We start from the raw sequence: 23,074 nt of genomic DNA on the forward strand, positions 1-23,074 counted from the left end.
TTTCTGTTAGAATCTTCCGAAGGACTATTCCTATGCAGTCTAACAATAATATATTTTTTTTTTTTTGGAAGCTGTATCGCTTATTAATTTTCTTTATGAAAACGCTTTATCAGAGCTCTTGTAGGCTTGACAACAGAAAAATAAGCCCGTGTATATGAACTGAACTCTGAACGCCTCCGTCGTGCTGTTTCGTCATCAGTGTAATTCAACCAACCGTGCTGGGATGTGATTTCACCGAAGAACCGCCCTATTTTAAACGCGAACAGGAGAATATTAATGTTACGGCAACAATAAGCAGTGTTATTGGCTTTGCAGTATATAAACAAGTAAAAGTAGCCATTTAAAATAAAGTTAATGATATGTGATTGTTTCGAAATAACGACTTAATCTCTTTTAAACAAACGGGAAGTAAGGTCCTATAATCAAAAGGCCATTGGCTGAAACAGCTGTCAGTTGACAGGAAATATCATGGTAGTGTGCGCCTACACCATTTCCACGTCAGTAAGTTTGCCTGTGGTGGAGATTACCTACCGGTGACAGAATATCTGTCTAGTGATATTACAGAAAAACAGCAGGGCATGACAACTCTACGTGGAACTGTCTAAAATGTAAGCCTTTATTCAACGCAGTCATTACAGCATTATTACTTATCTGTACGCTTTTGGCAGCCTGCTAAACTAGTTAGCCAAACGAGTAGAAATGAATCTGAACGCCATTTTGGATTCGCTGCCATAGAGTAAACAGCAGTGTTTTCATGTTTTTCTGTTTTGACAGACGCGTGAACGCAGAAAGAGACACAATCTCTTATAAAGCAAAACGAGAGGGTCACGAGGTCTTATTTTACACGATTATTTGTGTAGTTTAACAGCTGTAGTCGGTATGACAAACCGCTTGCTAGCTTGTTGACAGGTTGGTTAGCTGCACCATCAGCTCTGTTGATTATTCATAAGTTTTTTGGTTTTCTCATTCATATTCGCATCTTTAAGTAGAAGAAATGTGGAAGATACGTGAAGATATATGTTCATATTGGTCGCTTAACACGTGTATTTTGTTATTGACAAACATTGCTAGCAAGTTGGCTTAGCTTATTGGCCTACTGATCAGTTCAGCTATAATCAATTCACACTCCTCATCAACCTTTGAACATCATACGGCGCAGTGAGACAGACTGTGGAAAGATTGTTTATCATCAAAAGATGCTGGTATTATTAATGCTGTTGGAGATAACGGATCTATTGCATTGTGCCTGTCATGAAGATGTGCTCAGTAGCATCATGAATGATGCTGGTTGTTAGTACGTGGCCATCATCACTGAATGATCCGGGCCCTCTCTTTCAAATATCTGCTTTTAAGAGAGCAATCAATTATGTGCTTCATTAGATGGGTTAATGTTTATGCACCGATATTTGACTATAGTGTTTCATAATTTCTCTTTATTATGTGTTGTTCTAGAGGTACAGTGTTGTACATTTACAACACTGTAGTTTACAGACATTGAACTTAAATGCTCTTAACCCTGTAAAGTCCTGTAAAGATTTTTTTTTTTTGAGTATCCTATTTGATACATCAGGATTTGGTAGCTTATGTGGTATGATATCGGAGAATATGAAACTCAATATGGAGTCCTCAGTTTTATTCAGAGGCCCAAATAATCAAAAGACAAAATATACATTTTTGTGCAGTTGGTGATATTCATAATATGACTAAAAACTCAGATGAAATTCTAATATCATGAAAATCAATGAGATTTTGATAACAATATAAAATGCAAATATCAGTTGACACTTTCAATCCAAATAAAATGCCTTTGTAAGATAATATTTAAATGCTTAGTTTTATGATCAAACCTCTGTGGTTTTTATTTTGGGGACAAAACATGTAATGGAATGCAATACGATGATGATTGAGAAATGTATAACACAAATGTTTCTTAATAGCCTAATAGGGGGGGGGGGGGGGGGGGCATTGGGCCTGAATCGGCATTGGGCCATTGGTGAAAGAGAGAAATTTTGATTGGCTGTTCAGCTTAGCTAACGAGTCACTGCATGAGAATAAAAGCGAAAGTGATGAAAGTGAGCAAAGAAGTCAAGATGGTTCAGGCGTAAGTCTGTTACAATTTTACATCATCTTACCTGAACATTTGAATACACGAATATTTTCATAATAACATGAGCCGAGTGAAGTAAAGTAAAGTGATCAGTATGATTGATATTCAAAATGGTAAGCAAGTGCTGCTTTGTTTACAGTTTGTATATGTGCAGTCCTAGTTTCGTTTTCCCTTTTTATTTCCGTGGCCGATATATCGGCTGATATTTGGCATTGTTAAGATATCAGCATCAGCCGACATGTCAGAATGCCAGCGTCTGAGCACACAGCACTCACATTCTCTGTCTTTATTAGTGTTGTCAAAAATATTGATATTTCGATATGTATCGATACTGATATATCGGAAACGATTCCAATCCTCCTTCTCTGCAGTATCGATACACCGATATCAGCTGTGTGTTCTCAATTTCTCTTCTCTCCGACGGCGAAGTGACATACACCCTCTTCCTCTCACGGTGCATGTCCACTGGCGCGGAGTGAGCGAGCATTTTCTGTTCATTCCTATGGAAGTTGAGCTTTACGTTCACACTGTAAGTGGAGATGCATGATAGACAAACTTTAAACCCTTGATTTCAAACTATGCTGTGCTTTATCTAGTTGGCCAATGTCATATTCATGTAATTTTCAACTGTGTGCTGTATGTAAAATTGGTTTTACTTTTAGTTTTTAAAAAAAAAAAAAAAAGATTCCCAGTGCACACAAACTTACCAGATTACTGATTGCCATGTTGGTTGGTTACTGTGTTTACCACCTTCTCATTCATATTTTTTAACAATTTCTTTATTTGTGAAAAATACTGAAATAGGATTACAGAATCAAGAAGTTGCCATCTTAAGTAGAAGTTAATTTTACTGTATATTATATTATATATTTTATATATATATATATATATATATATTTATATATATATATATATATAAATATATATAAATATATAATAATAATATAATATAATATATAATATAATATAATATAATATTAATATAAATATATATAATATAATAGAATATAAATATATATAATATAATATAATATAAATATATATATATATAAATATATATATATAATATAAATATATATATATATATATAAATAATATTAATATATATAATATAATATAATATAAATATATATATATATATATATATATAATATAATATAAATATATATATATATATATATATATATATATATATATTATATTATATTATATTATATTATATATATATATATATATATATATATATATATATATATATATATAATATATAATATATAATATAAATAATATAAAATCAGTAATCAGAAACTTGCTCTCTAAGATGTTGACATTGGCTGACAAAAAATAAATATTGGTCGACCCCTAATATTGAGCCTTTAAAATATAAATTAAGCACTCAAGCGCATGGATAAAGCTTGCCACAGAGTAAAAAGTAATGATTATGAATGCGTCGGGGAAAAAACAGAAAGGAGACTGTATAAACATAATTTATTAATAAATTAGTGATTTCTGAGTCCGTATCGGCTGCAAAGACTCTGCATCTCCGCGTTATAGTGGACGCGGCTATAGAGAGAAATGGACGTTTCATACAGTTGAGATTACTTAATCAGAGAATTAGGAATGTCCCGAGCTGATCTCAAGGATGGGCCCTTTTGTAATGAATAACTTGAAAGCTATTTATTTAATGTTTATTTTTATCTACCATCAGAATATTTGAGATGTGGTTGCCATAATGGGTTTCTTAGGGCTTTACAATATTTCATTTTAGCCTCGATATCACGATGTGTGCATCCACAATAGTCACATCGCAGGATGTGCAATATCAAGTATAGGGATCATAGTTGATCCGTAAGCTGTATAGGCCAGTTGCCCCCCGGTTCGGAACGCGTGTGATTCTCGGATTAATTGCAAAGTTTAACTATCATAGAGTTAAAGTTTATCATTTGCACGTTTTTAAGTCCTGTCAGTTTAAACATCAAGTGCAAGAAGACTGTAAGTCACGTTTTCTGTGTGCGCACACAGAGCTGTGAAGACAGTGTGTGAACACCAAATTCAGTTCTCTTTCTCTTCTTTTTGAGCTTGAACAGACACATGTACACAAAATTAAGTCTAAATGCCCGTCTCGGTGAGTATCCTCATAAACACAGTTGGTTATGTGTTGTAAACAATTGAGAAAGAAAACATGATGCATATCATTATATTGAATCTGTGCATTCATCTTAAAGTGACAGCAGCCTAATATACCCGCAGCTGTTTGTCACCAATGTTAATCAAACAACAAAAGAGAAAATCACTTTCGTAGCTTTAAAAAGATAAATTGTATTAAATAATTATTTAATTTATTCACTAAAGACTATGCAGTGTTATTTTACATTTGATTATTCAGTTTGTGTATCTGAATACTGTTAGATTTACCTGAAAAACATAAAGCACTTCTTATTTAATTTGTATAGACGTTGTACGTGGGATTGCAAATTCAGAAGCGAAAGTGAAAGTGAAATGTTATAAACTGTTATATCAAGTCATCATAGAGTGATGAGAGGGATGACGTCAAAACCCAAAAACGAATTCACCAGTGGTTCCCTTGAGATTTTCCTTTAGAGTTATATAATCAGGTTTTTCAAAATTGAGTAAAATAAGGTCTGTGGTAAACATAACTTGATGATACTTTAACATTTTGCTCTTCAACATAAACTACACACATTCACACCCCAAACATTCTTCTCTATATACTGATTTTCCATGGAACCACTTTTGAATTAGTCCTTCTGGGTTTTGACATCATCCCTGCACCACTCTGTTGTGATGTGAATCCCATAATACCATGGGTTTGAGTTTCAACCTGAACATGAGCCAAACATTTGCAAGTCTTTCTGCATAAACAAGTAGATTTTTTTAGAAGATATATTGGAAATATGTTCTGAAGTTTCTATATATATTTTCTTAGTCATACAGAGCCTTTTGATCCTCAAAGTTGTATGTATGGTCCGATTTCTAATACTATTTTTTTTTTTTGGAGACACATTCAACATATTTTTGATTTCTGTGCTGCCTGTCTTGCCCTCACAAGGCACTATCTGGAATAATGAAGTCTGAGCTGATACTACCTCTCTGCTGCATTGTCTGGTGCTTTACACAGAGATTACCTCTAGCTTTAAGCTCTGGTTTAGAATTGGTGGGCTAGTTAAACTGTTTGACTAGGATTATCATATATAATGTGCATGTCTCTCTCTTGCCATCAGTAAAAGATATAATTTTGAGTTTGTTACTTGTGTGTAATTGCATATCTTTAATTGCACTCTAGATTCACTATGGTGGACAAGAATATATACATCGTTCAAGGGGAGATTTCTGTTGTTGTTGCTGCTATCAAGAGGAACTCCAGATGGAGTACCCATACTCCTTTGGTAAGTTGTCCAACAAGAACATTGTAATTATTTGAAATGTAGGACCTGATATCCCATGATAGATATTTGAAATTACCATATACTGACTATACTACATAATATACATTAGCCTGATCATATAATGACTTTAGTCACTCCGTCTATGGTGATTGTAACATATCAGATTTGTTGTTTATGAGGCCACATTTAATGACCTTACAGTATGTTTACATGATAAATATTTTCATGTTATGGCTGGTAACTGATAATTCTATACCATTTTGTCTAAAAGTAAAAATAAAACATTAAAATCAGTCGTTTAAATGCTTCAAGTCAATTTAGGCATCACAACATTTAAATGTACAACATGGAAAATGGATAATCATTTTTAGATGTGCAAAAGATTATATTTAACTGTATTATGCTAAATATTTTAGGGCTGCACGATATATCGCATGAGATTGTCACGCGCATTTCTTCAGTAAAGCTGGTTCCCTGATTACCGCTAAATCTCCATCACCTGCTTTCAAATGCAGCGGCTTTTAATAAACAGAGCCGTAGATCACTGAAAAGCCACGCAATATCGCGTTCATATCGCAGATGTATCGCCTTCGATAATGAACGCGATATTGCGTGGCTTTTCAGTGATCTACGGCTCTGTCTATTAAAAGCCGCTGCATTTGAAAGCAGGTGATGGAGATTTAACGGTAATCCGGGAACCGGCTTTACTGAAGAAATGCGCGTGGCAATCTCATGCAATATATCGTGCAGCCCTAAAATGTTTTTTAAGATTAGGTTTAAGTGAGTGTTCAATGATTGCAAAGGTAGTAGTAGTAGTAGTAGTAGTAGTAGTAGTAGTAGTAGTAGTAGTAATCATTATCATAATAATAAATAGGAGAAATTGGCATGTACAATTAAATATCCAATATTGACCCATAGAACATCATATCACCACACCAATCAATGAAAAATCTCTAATATTGGTCAATAACTGATAAGGTACCCATACATAATGCATCCCATGTTTAAATAGCATAAAAATATCAAATGATGTTGTTAGTGAAATCATAACATGCCAAATTGTTGCTAACTAGAATGCTAAAATGATTCTCATTCTTTCACAGGATGAAGAACAGGATCCACTACTCAACAGCTTCAGCCACTTGAAAGAGACCCTTAATAACATAAAAGGTTAGTCATGATCAAACTCAGGATTGCCGTACACGAATAATTAACTAAGATGGCAACTGGCAACTGAAAAAGGTGTCTGTCCTTTAGTAGTCCGTTTATCCAGCCAATTTTGTAACAGTAGCTGTTGAAATGCCCTTCTCCCCTCAGTCCTAATGATACAGATTTTTGATGAGGAGCCTTAAACACAAGCAAAATGATAAGTTTTTGCATTCTGCCATAGCACCATTTCTTCTTCTCCTTTGTTTAAGACTAGACTGAACCACGTCAGATGGGATCAAACTAAACAGACTTATTTAGCATTCGCAAAAGTGCTTCTTTCCTGCTACAGAACAAAAGCATATTTAACCAGGTGTATGCTAAATTTCCTTGGAGAAAAGGGATGGCCTTTTCAAATCAGTCAATATTATCTTTCTCAATGTCTTACTATTGGGCTTTTATGCCACCTTATCATTTTTGGGGTCCCATGGAAGCTGTGTCAGTGTTTGTTCATTTAGTTATCCAAATGCCTCTTAATGAATAGGACAGCTAAGGTAAATGTTATGCTAAGTTTTTATGCAATTGTTCCTTTGTTCAAAAAGAAATGAAAATTCTTTCTTACTGTGATGTTCTCAAATGTAAAGGGGGATTGCCATTGTGTTATATTTGGTGCTATTTAACAGTCATAATCTCATTATGATTAAATTTTAAATTTTTTTGAAGGTGCTGGGAGTTCCTATATAAGTTTAGAGAACTTTAGAGGAAAATATTACTGAAATTGTGGAAATGAAGTGCTCATTTATATCCACAACAGTGACATCTATGGCTTGTTTACAGAATTACACTAGAATCTTAAGAGCTTTTGAGTTCAAGTAACTTTAGTGTAACTTTAATGAGTGTGATGACTGATTAAAACAAGCCCTTTAGACTGTCTTTTAGGTAAGAGGGACGCAAACTATCCCGACTAACATGACTTCCCTTTGGTAGCTGAAAGTCCTGCTAAGCATGCCAGCCTGATTCATCATAGTGAATTTCTGTGTATTAATGGAGGGGTGTGAGTTGATGAGATGTGCAACAGCTCTCTACTCTGTCCGCATGTCGTCATGCCTCTGTAATGGAAGCCGTGGACAGGGAGTCCTCTCTCTGGAGAATACTGCTGCTCAGAGATGGACAGGAGCGGCTGTGTCTGGACCCAGGCAGAAATCTGCCAAACTCCCCGCTCTGACCCACAGCAAAGGCCTTGTTAGTTCTCTTTCGCTGTTGAGCAAGTGTTGACTTTCGTTTCCCTACTTCATGATGAATAAAATGGATGATGTTTGCTTGTTTCCAAGCCTAGGTACACTGCTGTTCAAAAGTTAGGGGTCTGTAATATATCTTATGCTCACCAAGTCTGCATTTATTTGATTAAAAATACAGTAATATTGTGAAATAGCATGACAATTTGAAATAAGTTTTCTATTTTAATAAAAAAAAAAAGTCATTTATCCCTGTGATGGCAAAGCTGAATTTTCAGCATCATTACTCCAGTCTTCAGTGTCACATGATCCTTCAGAAATCATTCTAAAATGCTGATTTGTTGTTCAAGAAACATTTCTTATTATGAATGTTGAAAGCAGTTGTGCTGCTTAATTTTTTTGTGGAAAAACAGGACCAGGATTCTTTGAAGAATAAGAACAACATTTATTTGAGATATATTTTTATATAGATTTTATAAATGTACTTATTGTAACTTTTGTTCAATTTAATGCATCCTTGCTGAATACATGTCGTAATATCTTAAAAAAACAAAAAAACAAAAAACATACTTTCCCCAAACTTTTGAACATTTTTGTAGGATACAGAATGAGTCATGAGTAATGATTCTCAGCCATTGCTGTAAGTTGTGCTCATCTCAAAGCTATGAGCAAATAACCAGCCTTTAACTTACTGATTGCCTTGTTTTACTATTTGTCTCTTCATAATAGATCTAAAACAGTAAGCACTTAATGAGTAGTTCGTGAATATTATTCAGTGCCTTTTCAAGAATGATAAAAAGGTTGAATTGGGTCTGGTCATATTATGTTGCCAGTGTTTTGGCTCAGTGTACTGTGAATCAAATTTTATATACGTATCTCTTAAATAGCCCAGCTGTCTTCTTAATGAAAGCCTATAATTCCATTCACATTGTGGCCATTTTATTTTAGCCAACAACAAAAGATACCGCCAAAGGAAATGTGGATTAGCCCCAAAGGTTTACTAGCCACTTTCGCTGGCTTGATAAAGGTTTCATTCTCCTTCCTCTCCACCAGCCGCTTGATTGGCAGGCACATGTGCCGTATAGCGGCAGAATGCAGCTGGAAGTATATCATCTGCAGTTTAGGTTGGGTAAATATAGCAGGGAGACTTGTCAACCCGAGAGATAGATTGTTCTGGGAAAGGAAGTGTTGTCTCTCCCTCCACAAAAAAAGTGTTCTCTTCTTGAATGAGGCCATTTTTGTATTTGTGAAACAAAGAGTTTCCAGTCCTGTTTAGTACATCAGAAACATGTGTTTGTACTTATGCTACATCACCTGCATGTACACTACACCTGATTCAAGCAGTGTTTTAGGCCAAATGTGCTGAAAAAGATTGAAATGTTTTCATATTGTGAAGTTTTTTCCCCCCACAAATTGGATTTGCATGTTGGCAAAATTCTTTAAGTAGCAGATTAAATAGAAATTGATCTATTTCAACAGGTATTTAGGTTACATATTGTTATAGATACTATAAGTACCCTACTTTTTTTGACTGACACACTGAAGTCATCGCTGAGTTTTCGATTTGTCTTTTGTCTTGGAATCTCAAGCATGAAGGTGGTGACAGCAGTGATCTATTTCATCTGGTGTTATTTGCACAGGACTCTTGGAGTGAGCTGCTCTTAGTTGCTGATAAGCATGGCCAGACTGAATCTGCAGACTTTTGCATTTTCTGTCTTGATTTGAGGGAAAGTTATATGGAATGACTTTAGCTGTTGTTGTCCTAAACTGACTGTAAACTGACTGACTTAATTTTGTGGAAAAGATGACAATGGGGTCTATAATCCTGGTTCCAATGAAGAAAAAGTCATGCAGGTTTGTTGCGACATGAGGATGAGTAAATGAGAATGTACTCTTTAAGAAGTATTTTGGTCTTATTGGTAGCTGAAAGCATTTTCAAATTAGCCCATATATATATTATATAATATAAAATTTCTCTAAGTTTTAATAAAAAATGGATAAAGTTATAGTTACCTCAACTACCATTATTTTAATATAATATTTTTAACATTTACATTTTTGCCAATTTATAAAATAAACAAGTACAATAGTGCTGTGTTGGCAGCAGAAGCCAGTCAGATGTTCTTGTTAATCCTGAACCCCTCTGGAATTACAAACAAGCAACTTGGGGTGACAAATGAATGTCAGTGCATTCTGGGGTTTGTGTTTTTCTGCAAACAGCTTTTAGACTGTCCGTTTTTGAAATCCACAAACACTGGTATTGGAGAAATGAGCTTTAGATCTTGTGTCTAGCTTGGTGGACAACTCCTCTATGAATCTATTGGTTTTGTAAGAGATATATTCTAGCTATGAAACGCGGTCTGTTTAACATCAAATTGAGAACTAGGATTCAGTATGAGGTCAAGTAATTCTGTCGGATATTTTCGATATCCACTCTACATCGAATATCGTACTGTTGAGGCAAAAAGTGGGGAAGGAAACGACTGTTGGAATGAAGATGTCTCGCCTTCTCATAGTATTCACTTTTTTATACACTAGTCAGCCCAAGCTTTAGTCCTTTAGAGCTTTGGATCTTCCTCCAACCCTCCCCCTCCCTTTGCGTCAAAGGTCAGGTTTTTGACAAGTCTGTAGAGGAAGCCGACAGACTAAATCCTCTCATTTTTATTCATACAAATACAGGTTTAAAGACGCCACCTGGTAGATCCAATACCAGAGCTTTGTTTGATTGACAACTCTCTCACTTACCCTGTACTACTAGCCTTACCTCTCGTTTGGTTTTCAGGTACTAAAGAAATTCCTCCTCTAATAGGTTAGACCACACCACCCGATGACTGGATGTCGACTAAGTTTTGTAGTAAACATTACAGTGATACTTTGATCGCTGGTTCTTTTCAGGCACTTTCTGTAATCTCTTCATCTCCTGAACAAAGGGCTGTGGAGGAATCCTTTGACTGTGTCTTCTTGATTAAGAAATTTGCTATGCCTTTGACAGACCCTAAGTACAGTATTTGCAAGTTATTTTCTCCGTATGTATGTATATTTGAAACTATACTTGATAATTTCTGCTTTGGTTGTGAGCTTTTTCCACCAAGGTTGCTAAATTTGGGACAAACAAAATGAACTGGATCAGTAGCAAGAAATTATAGTTTTAAAGGGTTAGTTCACCCAAAAATGAAAATTCTATAATTAATAACTCGCCCTCATGACTTTCCAAACCTGTAAGACCTTTGCTCATCTTTGGAACACAAGATATTTTTTGATGAAATCTGAGAGCTTTCTGACCTCCGATAGACTACAATAATATTATCACTTTCAAGGCCCAGAAAGGTAGTAAAGACATAGTTAAAATAGTCCATGTGACTTCAGTGGTTCAACATTAATGTTATGAAGCGACGAGAATACTTTTTGTGTGCAGAAAACACACAAAAATGAAGACTTTATTCAACAATTTCTTTTCTTCCGTGTCAGCCTCCTATGCTTTTCTCATAGTAAACACTGTGCTGCGCATCTGCGATCTACGTCAAAACAACGGCTCGTTATTGGACAGCTCATGCATCAGCATCACACGCATGCGTCGTGGTGTTCACATGTACAGTGTCGGGCCAATACTGAGCCGGATGTGGACTGATGAAGAACCTGGAAGCACTGCAATGTTTACTACGTGAGCAGCGTAGGAGACTGACATGGAATTTTTGTTGAAGATAAAGGTCTTACGGGCGTGAAACGGCATGAGGGTGAGTAATCAATGACAGAATTTTCATATTTGGGTGAACTAACCCTTTAAGAACTAGTTTAATTACTTGTTGGTCAGTCTTACTTTTCAGATTCAAATTAGACAATCTACCTCTTTATGTAACTGAGTTTAAAAAGTTAGACTAACTTTTTAGGTCTAGTCTAAGCAGTTTATACAACTGGCTGCTGGTGTCCTCTGTTTCAGTCTTAACACACACATGTACAGTGAACTATAGCTCAAGGTCAAGTGTGAGCTGTCTCAGGCGAACAGCTGTGCCTGTGCTGGTGTCCCAACAGGGATTTCTCCTGGGGCACGTGGGAATATCCTGCTCCTTTGAGGCCCTGTGGACTCCTCTGCCATTTAATATGTGCTTGTATATCATACCTACATGATCTGCAAGAATGTGTTCTGACAAACAAACCGAAAAGAGCATAATCATAAATCTGGTCAGACCGACACAAATGCAAATGTGTTTACTCACGATGGCAAATGGAGCAAATAAATTCACTTTGCCCTTCGAGGGGAAGTGAGAGGAACAAACATGAGGGTCTGCCACTCATGTCCTTGGTAACATCATCTAAGATGGCAAACAAATAGAAAGTAGAGTGTGAGTGTTCTCAATATCAATGTGATGAATGCTCCCTCAGGGAAGTCACTTAGGGTTTAAAATTTCAGAATAATACAGACAGAAAGAACGGTAATTACTTACAGGACATATTAGGAAATAATTTGATCGTTTTATTTCTTTACAGCATGTTTTGCATTTTCAGTTGATTGTCACATTCCGCTTGAGCTTTTATTCTATATGCTCCATATTTGTCTCATTTTTTAAAGCCAGCATAAAATGGAAGTTGCATTAATTTGATCTATGTGGTTTGCAATTGCTATGATGTCATGTGAGTTTTAAAAAAATAAGGATGCACTCGGATAAATCAAATACTGCAATATTCCATTAAATAACAATTGTCAATTTTGATTTCATGGTGAAGTTGTGGCCACACGGGTAATTTAAAGGTGCCATGTCATCGAACGTTTTTTTTTACAAGATGTAATATAAGTCTAAGGTGTCCCCTGAATATGTGTCTGAAGTTTCAGCTCAAAATACCCCATAGATTTTTTTTTAATTAATTTTTTTAACTGCCTATTTTGGGGCATAATTAGAAATGCACCGATTCATGCTGCGGCCCCTTTAAATGCTCACGCTCCCCGCCCATGGAGCTCGCGCTTGCCTTAAACAGTGCATAAAAAAAGTTTACACAGCTAATATAACCCTCAAAATGGATCTTTACAAAGTTTTCGTCATGCATACTGCATGCATGCGTCGGATTATGTGAGTATTGTATTTATTTGGTTGTTTACATTTGATTCTGAATGAGTTTGATAGTGCTCTGTGGCTAAAGCTAACATTACACACTGTTGGAGAGATTTATAAAGAATGAAGTTGTGTTTATGAATTATACAGACTGCAAGTGTTTAAAAATGAAAATAGTGATGGCTCTCGTCTCTGTGAATACAGTAAGAAACGATGGTAACTTTAACCACATTTAACAGTACATTAGCAACATGTTAGCGAAACATTTAGAAAGACAATTTACAAATATCACTAAAAATATCATGATATCATGGATCATGTCAGTTATTATTAATCCATCTGCCATTTTTCCCTGTTGTCCTTGCTTGCTTACCTAGTCTGACGATTCAGCTGTGCACATCAAGACGTTAATTCTGGCTGCCCTTGTGTAATGCCTCGATCATGGGCTGGCATATGCAAATATTGGGGGCATACACCCCTACTGTTATGTAACAGTCGGTGTTATGTTGAGATTCGCCTGTTCTTCTGAGGTCTTTTAAACAAATGAGATTTATATAAGGAGGAGGAAACAATGGAGTTTGAGACTCACTGTATGTCATTTCCATGTACTGAACTCTTGTTATTTAACTATGCCAATATAAATTCAATTTTTAATTCTAGGGCACCTTTAAGGAAGTAGTTAAAGCTGTAAAACTACTCACTACTTTTGCATTCATCAGACCATGGTGGGACACATTTCTTGGTGATCCTTTGCATAAGACATGTTCTTGCATTTCAGAGTAACTAATAAAACTAATAGTTAAAACACAACATGCTATCGGCTAATTGAGGCAACAACGTTAAAATATTGATGTAAAAAATATATAAGATTATAATCTAGTCAACCATACTGAATTCAGCATGAGGGATGGGTCACGATGGTAGGCTAGTTGACTAATCATCCAATAACCATAGTTAAAATGATGTGACAGACTGTCAGATTTTGTCTTGAATCCTACAAAGTGACCAACAGTAATTGGTCACTTGAGCAGACTTGATATTTGCCTTGTGCTGACATTGCACCATATTGTGATACATACGTAATGTCCAAACTATTATCATTAACTTCTAATGCTAAGCTGAATGTTTAAAGGTAGGGTTACTGTCTGATGTGAATGTCAAAGAGATGAGATAGGAGCCTAACCTGTTGAATAGTGAGAGGTTCACTGGAAGGAATTTACAACTGCTGTCCCCTGAGGAGAGAGGCCTCCTTCCATTACGCCCAATCTGCTGTCCTAGGTTTCCATCACAAAACAATTCTCAACTGTCCCTGGATCCTCTTTAATGTTTTAATGAGAGATGAGAAGAGAATAGTTGCTAATGTTTTAACCTTGTAACTGATACAGCACATTGCTTTCAATTTCTTTGTTTCAATTTCGCATGTATGTTAATGTATTCCAATTATTCGTAAACAGGGTGCTTATGCACGCTCATTCACAATTTGCATAATCCCCGCCCATGAATTACATGTGCAGGAATGCTGTGGGATCTTCTGGACCCCTTTCTCAGGTTTGGCTCCAGTATATTGCATAAATGCAAAAGAGACTAATTGGCCATATGACCAGATTACTTTATCAGATTACCACATTACTTTTAAATTTACGACAGAATATCTGAGTTGCTTTTTCAAATAAGTAATGCAGGTTACTTTGTTTTCCCATTTATTGACTGACAGCTCTCCTGTCCCCATGTTGAGAGAAATCGTAAGTGCAGAGGTGTTGTGTGCGCTGTGAAAATATGATGGTTATTCTAGACTAGTTCTGTGAGCATGCATTTACTCATTTACTACTACTTCTGTATTCCAGAACGGCAGCACCGCTGTAAGGCTTGTTTGTTTGAACTGTGCCCTCTACAGTAAAGGCATGAATTTGCATTTCCTTAAGCCTGATGCTTATTCATTTCACTTTTGGTGGCCTTTACGTTTGCCAAAAATATAACTTTTTGGTTGTTATAAAATAAACAAACAAACAGCCCAGCCCAGATAAGAAAAAGTAAAACAAAAGTAATGTGTAACATTACTTTCCATGAAAAGTAACTAACGCAATTAGTTACTTATTTAGGGAGTAACGCAATATTGTGATGCACTACTTTAAAAAGTAACTTCCCCCAACACCCATAACTTTATTTTCACACTTAACTAATTGGTTAACTTATTAATTATTATTATGGTAAATCACATTATCAAAATGCAGTCATCAGTTTCGCTAAAAAAACACAAAGCATTTGAGGTGTATTTTTTTGTTTTGTACCAACTAACATTTTGAGAATGCAAACACTTTCATGAATCCAAAAAAGTATATCAGAACAGCTTTGCAAATGTTTTACATAAATTAATTTCACAAATGTGGCCCAATGTTAGATGGGGAAGTAATGTTATGTTTGCGTAACTTGTTTGAGAACAAAACGTTAATTTTGCAATTCTATTTGATGACACTATTGGTGACTGAAGTCACTTTTGATTCAGTCCTGTTATCTAGAAACATGAAACAAAAACTAAAAAAAAAAAAAAAAAAATGTACTTTGGTTGTAATTGCGTAGAAAAGACTCTACTGTAGCTGCAGCGCTTGGGCTTGAAAAATGAAGTGCATTGCTTGAAGTTGTGCAGATGCTTTTCCGAAGGTGTGTTGAAGTGTTACTTTAGCTCTGTAAATCCACAGTACATGCTTCATATGCAAGTCATCTGTCCCTGTGGTAAGTTTAACACCCATAGCATTGTACTGGTGTCACTTGAGGTGGCAGCATGCTCATCATGGCCCCTGTCCCGCTGTAATAAAACGCTCCATAAGTCGTGATGATGGATGCTTGTCTCCTGTTTGCCAAGCAGCAACCCAGCACTGGTTAGTAGCTGTAAATCTGGCCAGTTAACAGTGCTCTAACCGGGGACTGACAGTCAGGGCTTAGACCCGGTGTTAGGTGGGGATGCAACTGCTGTCCTGTTTCAGAGCCTCTCAACAATGTGCTGAGTGCATGGAGGGGCCCAGCGCACAACTATTAATCATACCCTGTGCTATGAAAGGCTCACGGGGCGGGGGTACGTGTGTATGGAGGAGTTAGAGGTGCCATTGGTGGGAGCGGTGATGTTGACAGGATCAGAGGACAAGAAGATGGAGCACAATAAGCCAGCCGACTCCATGCAGTTTGTCCACATCCCTGACCTAAACATCTAACCCAGCCAACCCTGTGCTTTAAAGAGGAAACATTAAAAGGTGTGTGAGCTGCAAGGTTAAACAATTATAGGGTCCAGAGAAGTGAAATTATATATTACTCTTTTTCTAGGAATTTATAGGTTAAAATCTATGATTGGGAGGTTTTGTTACACAATATAAATTTTATGCACAGTACCTTAACGGTTATCAGCCAATTTGAGACATTTATTTATTTATTTGTTTTATTTTTACTTGTGCAGTTTACCAGAATTGATTAAAATTTATATTTAATTATGCATGCTCATTTCCCCTTTTTTTACATTTACTTTTGTTATTATCTAACTCTCACTTAATCTTTAAAAACACCAATAATTTAGTGACACTTTTAAATGTAATCTCTAGCAAATGAATATCCATTTTTACACTCTACTTTTATACTTGGTTATCATCCCATAACATGAAATAATTATCAGCTTATTGGTATCAACCAGAGTTTTAATATCAGTCTATCCATTTTTTGCATGTAAAAATAATCTCTCTATATACTACCCTTAAAAGTTTCGATTTAGTATGAACTTTTTTTTTTAAATAATTACTTTTATTTAGCAAGGCTGTATTAAATGAATTAAAATTCAAATCCTGTTCTTTTGAACTTTCTATTCATCCTGAAAAAAAAAAAAGCAGCACAACATTGTTAATGTTTCTTGAGCAGCAAAATGGCATATTAGAATGATTTCTGAAGTATCATGAGACACTGAATACTGGAGCAATGATGCTGAAAATTCAGCTTTGCCATCCCTTTAATAAACTGCATTTTTTTAAAAAATATATTCAAATAGAAAAGTCTTTTTTAAATTGCAATAAAGTTTCACAATGTTACAGTATTTATCATATGTGATGAAATAAGTGCGCCCTTGATGAGCATAACACTAACACTGCGCACACAGGGCGTCCGTGTCAACGCTTGACGGAGGGCGTGTCTGAAGCTTGTGTTGACATAACTGTTATAGTGATAACAGCCAATCACATTACTTTCCGGTGTTGCACGAACGCAATCGGCTAGCGACTGCTCTAGGGTATTTGCATAGGGCGATCTGTTTGGATGACACCTGCGTTGACACTTGAATAGTTGACAAATCTTCAAGTTCTGCTGCTTGCAATGCGAATGAAGTGACGCGATGGAACCCGCAATTAAGTTCGCATAACGCATAACGTCACACATTCAAAGTAAATGAGAAGCGTTAACGCCGGTGCCCCATGTGAATGCAGTGTCCTAACCAGATGCGATAAGATTCCAGCGACAAGCAGTTTGTCTGTCCACACCAGATGCAAGTAAGAAACGCAGCACAATCAATCAAATAACACAAAATCAGAAGAATGTGTGGGTGGAGTCTCTCTGCAAGCGCACTGTGCACCCAATATAACCACAATTGAATCAAATTCATAAATGTTACACCAATTTAACATTATTAACAATACATACTGAGTGACTGAAACAGTCTTTGTCATAATACACTTGCTTGTTCACATTGAGTTCACAGTTCTGAATGTTTTTATTTTCCTTTATTTTCAAGATCTGAGGTGAATTATCTATTGTCGATTCCAGTATGGCTATAAAGGTCACACAAAATAATCTCACATTACATTCTGTTTACATTAAATAAAGCACGTAATCAGTACCTGAGATTTGTCATTCTTTGTATTTTGTTCCAGCTGTGACATCGCAAATTTGAAAACGTTTCTAAAATAGATTCCGCTATTGTTTGCTGCGTATCACCGTTGTGGCTGATTAGGACGTTGCGTCGCGTCTGATTAGGACACGGTGTAAGAGACTTTTCAAAAACATTTAAATACCTGTAGCAATAGACAAAAAAGAACAATGATGTGGTCATGTTATCAAAGTATTAAAATGGGCTCAATGCAACTACTTTTTATTTGCAAAGGCACTGTCCACCCTAGAGGATCATATTGATTTAATTTTTTAAATGTAGCATTTTATCAGCAAAACCATTTTGGTCTGCTCATTTGTCTTAGTTCCTGCTTCACTGATTGATCGTCACCTAAACATACTGTTGTTCTACATGGCACTGAAGAAAAATTGATTTGTACTTGAGGCTCTCAAAATAGTCAAGCTCCTTAGAGTGGCGAAGACATGCAAATTGACTCAAGTTACACTGGCAGCTTTTGTTGTGAGGTCTGCAGTAATCCCTCATCAGCGCAGCAGATGATGATTAGCAAACAAGACTGCTTAATTACTTTCTGCCTTCTGAATTAATATTACTCTCATGTAAACAGACGTTCTGCTGATTTGAAATCACTGTTTGTATGCAGTATAAAATCTCCTTCAAACTGGCTTTGGGGCTTGAGAAGCTCATGATGGGGAGTTTTCTGCAGTGAAATGAAAGACAACATTTTGCTCAAAGAAAATGACAGCCATTTTAGGACCATTACGATTTTATTCTCATTACCGTAGTGCGTCCACATTTTATGTTTCTCAATTTTTAAGTGGTGATTCTCATTACACTCATACCTAAATGCAGTTTTTTTGTTACAGGTTGCAGTTCAGTCTGTTGTACCTTCCTAATGTGAGATGTCAGCTGTAATTGGCAGAAGGATTGAGTGTTTTTGTGCGGCTGTTTTGGATTGTTCTTTAATGTTCTGTTAAGCATTCTTATGAGGTGGTAATTGGTCCAGGGTTGAGAGACTTGTGCTAGACGCCTGCTCGCTTTGTTACCGCTGAAGGAGAGGGCACTGGCCCCTAATAACTCCACATTGAGAGCCAAAGACATTCTAAACCTGAGGGGTATTAAAGTGGGTTTTGGGCCATTTCAACACCTCTGCCTTTGTCCCTCAACCCTTTGTGTGGTGACCTGTTGACGGGACAGTCTGCATTTCCAGGACTTACAAAATGACCAGGTATCTGCAGTTTCTGCAAGTGCCATGTGCTAGTTTTTGATGTGCAAATCATACTGTTGCTATGTTTAACCAACAGGAGGCTGCGGTAAATTTAGCAAATGCTGGGTGGCTCAATTGTGTTTTTTTCACGGGTTGTTTTTAACAGCTGTATTGTTGGTGTCTCCTGCCAGCGTGGTTTCACATCTGATCAATCATTTTGGAGAAAGCCCATTTGTCATAACAGAGAATGTCCACTAGAAATGCTTTTGTAGCCTCTTGAATCCCAGTAAACCAGTAAGGTGCTAAGTTAAGACTAAGGCTACATTCACACTGCGAACCTTAGTACTCAATTCTGATTTATTTATTTATTCCCACATGCGCAAAAGAACGATAAAAAAGATGTCACACAGAATGCTGTCGTATGGAAGTAAATAGGGAGAATATTAAAGTAAGTGATTACGCCTTTATTTTTAGTTTGATCTGCCACCAAAGCCAGCGAATTTAAGTGCTAGCAATATAAAAAACAAAGAGGAGGATGCGAAAAGAGTTTTTAAACATTTATGATATAAGCCCTCATGTTTTGCTTGTATATAGAGCTGTCACTATAATAATTATGAATTCTGACACATCACTATCCATTATTGACTACCTTTGTAACTTTGATAACTTTGGATATATATAATCTTTGACTCCTATGAGTGCAGAATTGTGACGAATGTTGATCTAGAGTGATTTTGATATGACTGTTCAGACTGAGGTCGCATTGCAAAAAATCGGAACTGTATTGGATTTAGGACCACATATAGAAGTGACCCAAATCAGAATTGAAAAGATCAGATTCCATGTGGTTTGGGCTGTTCACACTGTCGTGACCCAAATTTTTGCTCACATTTGATCTATTTTTGTCATATTTACCATACAGTCTGAACGTAGCCTAAGATAATTAAACCATTTGTTGTGAGTTTTTATTTATTTATTTATTGTCTGTCTTTGAGTCAAGTCTGAAATTTAGATGGCTGCTCTAAACAAATTAAGAGGTTCTCATTCATTTTAAATTAATCTAGAAATTATGGAAATTAATCTAGGAAATCTCTCGCCTAGCATTTCAAATCTCTATCCTAGCATTTTTCAATTCCTTCTTAACAATTTGCATGACAATTATTTAAGTATGGCTCCCTTCTTTTTTTCTTTATTGTAATGCAAAAAAAAAAAAAAAAAAAAGAAAAAGTAATAAATAAAATAAAGATATTTAAATGTATATTACATGTCAATATTTACTGTTTAAATGTTTTTGTCATTAAGAAATTCACCTTTCATTCACCTTCCAACACCACATGATCCTAAACATACCACCAAAAGAACAATGCAATGGCTTAAGGATAGGAAGGTGAATGTCCTTGAGTGGCCAAGTCAGAGCCCTGACTTAAATCCGATAGAAAGTCTGTGGATGGACTTGAATTGGAATTTGACTGAACTTGAGCAATTCTGTAGGGAAGAATGGGCAAATATTCCCCAATCTAGGTGTGCAAAGCTAGTACAAACATATCCAAAATGATTAATGGCTGTAATCAAAGCAAAAGGTGGCTCTACAAAGTATTAAGTCAGAGGACTGATGACTTTTCCAATCTTTTATTCTACTTTTTCAATTTTTAATAATCCTCCAGAATGTTTTAAAATTTTATTTTCACTTTGATGAGGGTTATAATGTGTACATACAGCTCAAAAAAGTTAGACTTAATTTATTTTATTTTCCAGGGTGTAATGTGAGAAAAGGTAAAGACATTCACAGGGTATGATGACTTTCTATAGGCACTGTACATGCAGGAGATGTAACTATAAGTGTCGATCACACTGAATCTCACTAAATCTGGCTCACATGTAGGACTATTTAAATGAATAGAAAGCCTCTCCGGTTCTGACCAAAGCGATTACCCTTTGATAGGTGTAAAAAGTATATCAGGTATTGTGCTTTCTGGTTTTGTCAATGTAAAGCTAACCAAAATCGTCTGTAATGCCAAAAGAGGAAAGGTGTGTGATTAACAGTGTCCAATTTCATTGAGGATTGTAACATTAGAGCAAGAGTAGAGGTTACTCGGATTTTAATGACAATGGATAGTCTTATGATGTTAAGAGGGTTCTCTTTTTTTCAAGTCTGTTAGGCTGGAGAAATCAAAGCGCACAGCAAACCAGCAGTAGACTAAGCCCTTGTAGAGGGGGAATGGTCTGGGATGGGGGGTTTGCAGAAATAAGGGCCAATATTAGTATTTCAGAGGCAGCGCCTTGCTTGTGTGGCGTTCAGATCTTAAGCCTAGGGCGTCCCTGTGCGAATCCCAGACTGCCTTTATGGACTGAGCTAATAAACCTCTCCACACACACGCGCACACACACCCTGAACACAGCTGCTTGTTATTTCATGCCCCATAAGGACCCTGTGACCACGAACATTCTAATACACATTTCTAATTAAATAGGCATTGGTGTGTGTGTGTGCGCACTGCATTCAAGTCCAACTGTCTTGTTTTGCTCCTTGACACACACACACACACACACACACACACACACACACACACACACACACACACACACACACACACACACACACACACACACACACACACACACACACACACACACACACACACACACACACACACACACACACACACACTCAGATTGACAGGGTTATTGGCAAATAAAATTCAAACCACTCTTGCCTTGTCAATGCTAGGACAAACACTCCCTCAATGTCTCACATACAGCATACACACACAAGCAATAGTTTTATGGGCAGATGAGATTTCATAGTGAATGTTGACAGTGTTTTGGCCTTTCATATTAATTTTTCATTATTTCATATGTCTGATAGTATTTTATTCAAAACACAATTGAGTGAATCCCTGTTTTATTCTTACTCCTTTATTCAAATTTTTTTTTTTTTTTTTTTTTTTAAGAATTTTATGTCATTAAAGTATTATATCATGAAGCCAAAGCTATATTTGGATAGAGATTAAGTGCATCCAGAGGATACAGGAAAATCATGTGTATTATTCAGAACCAATAAAACACTCTTTGCCCACATACACACTGCAGCTAAATGTGGCTGTCACTCATCTATTGAGTTGGTAATCCCATTCAGTAACAGTACTGGTTTGGATATTTACAGAAGTGACAACCGCTTTGTACACCTGAATTCACTCCTGGAAATCCAGGTAGTGACAACTGGGTTAATATTAAATACAGTACATTTAGTATGTACATAACGGAACAGAATATGCAACTCATTCACAGATTTTGATACAATTCTCGTAGTTGCTCTCACCACCCATTAGTTTAGTGGTAATCTGTACATTATGGCCTAAAGCCACGCACACACTTAACGATTGTAAGGCCGATTATGAATGTAAATTGATACTTATGACTGATCTTGCTCAAACACGTCCAGTCAGAGCCAGTTGTGTTCATTCTGCGATTACAGTCAGTGTTCAAATTCCATGTGAAAGTATATAAATCTGCTTCAGTCGCAGGAAACAATCGCTGTATGTTGAGCACAGTCTTAGAATGTTTTAGCTAGTCATTAAATGTGTGCCCGGCCTAAAGCAGTGGTTCTTAACCAGGATGCCGGGGTCCAGTTGAGGGCCTTAGTATCAGTAAACACCCAAAGGTCCTTCAAGATGACTTAAAATGATTTAAAATAAGACAAAAGCATTAACAACATTAATTATAAAGCAAGATGAATTATTGTAAAATTATTATTATTATTATTTTTTTTTTTAAGAGAACCTGAGGAAGCCTAATTAAATTAATAAAATCTTATAACTACACGGCAGTTTTATAATGAATGATCGTTTTTCAAAAGATTAAATTATTTTATAGAGTAAAAATTGTAATATTCTTATCCTTAATCATTATTCTGTAAATCATTAAAAAAAAAAACAGAAAAGTAATGAATATTGTTGTAATGAATATTGTAAATGAATATTGTTGCTGACAATGGGTGGACTCGGTGTCAAAAAAGTTGAAAACCACTAGTCTAGAGAGGAGTAGCTTAACGAAT

General features: G+C 36.0%; 1 protein-coding gene across 10 annotated transcripts in view; it reads left to right on the top strand.

Annotated features, from left to right (window-relative positions):
- The window catches only part of gbf1 (golgi brefeldin A resistant guanine nucleotide exchange factor 1), a 91,435-nt gene that overhangs the window by 1,552 nt on the left and 66,809 nt on the right, over positions 1-23,074 (top strand). For 9 of the 10 annotated variants that reach the window (XM_067385950.1, XM_067385941.1, XM_067385944.1 and 6 more), the window contains exons 1-3: positions 486-608; positions 5,412-5,514; positions 6,618-6,684. In XM_067385950.1, the coding sequence (XP_067242051.1) occupies positions 5,419-5,514; positions 6,618-6,684 (163 nt within the window). In that variant the 5' untranslated portion in view covers positions 486-608; positions 5,412-5,418. Of the gene's footprint in view, positions 1-485; positions 609-5,411; positions 5,515-6,617; positions 6,685-23,074 lie in introns of those variants that run through there. The other variant, XM_067385942.1, reaches the window with a different exon arrangement.

The sequence above is a fragment of the Chanodichthys erythropterus genome, chromosome 5, assembly GCF_024489055.1.
Source record: "Chanodichthys erythropterus isolate Z2021 chromosome 5, ASM2448905v1, whole genome shotgun sequence".
NCBI classification, from domain to species: Eukaryota; Metazoa; Chordata; class Actinopteri; order Cypriniformes; family Xenocyprididae; genus Chanodichthys; species Chanodichthys erythropterus.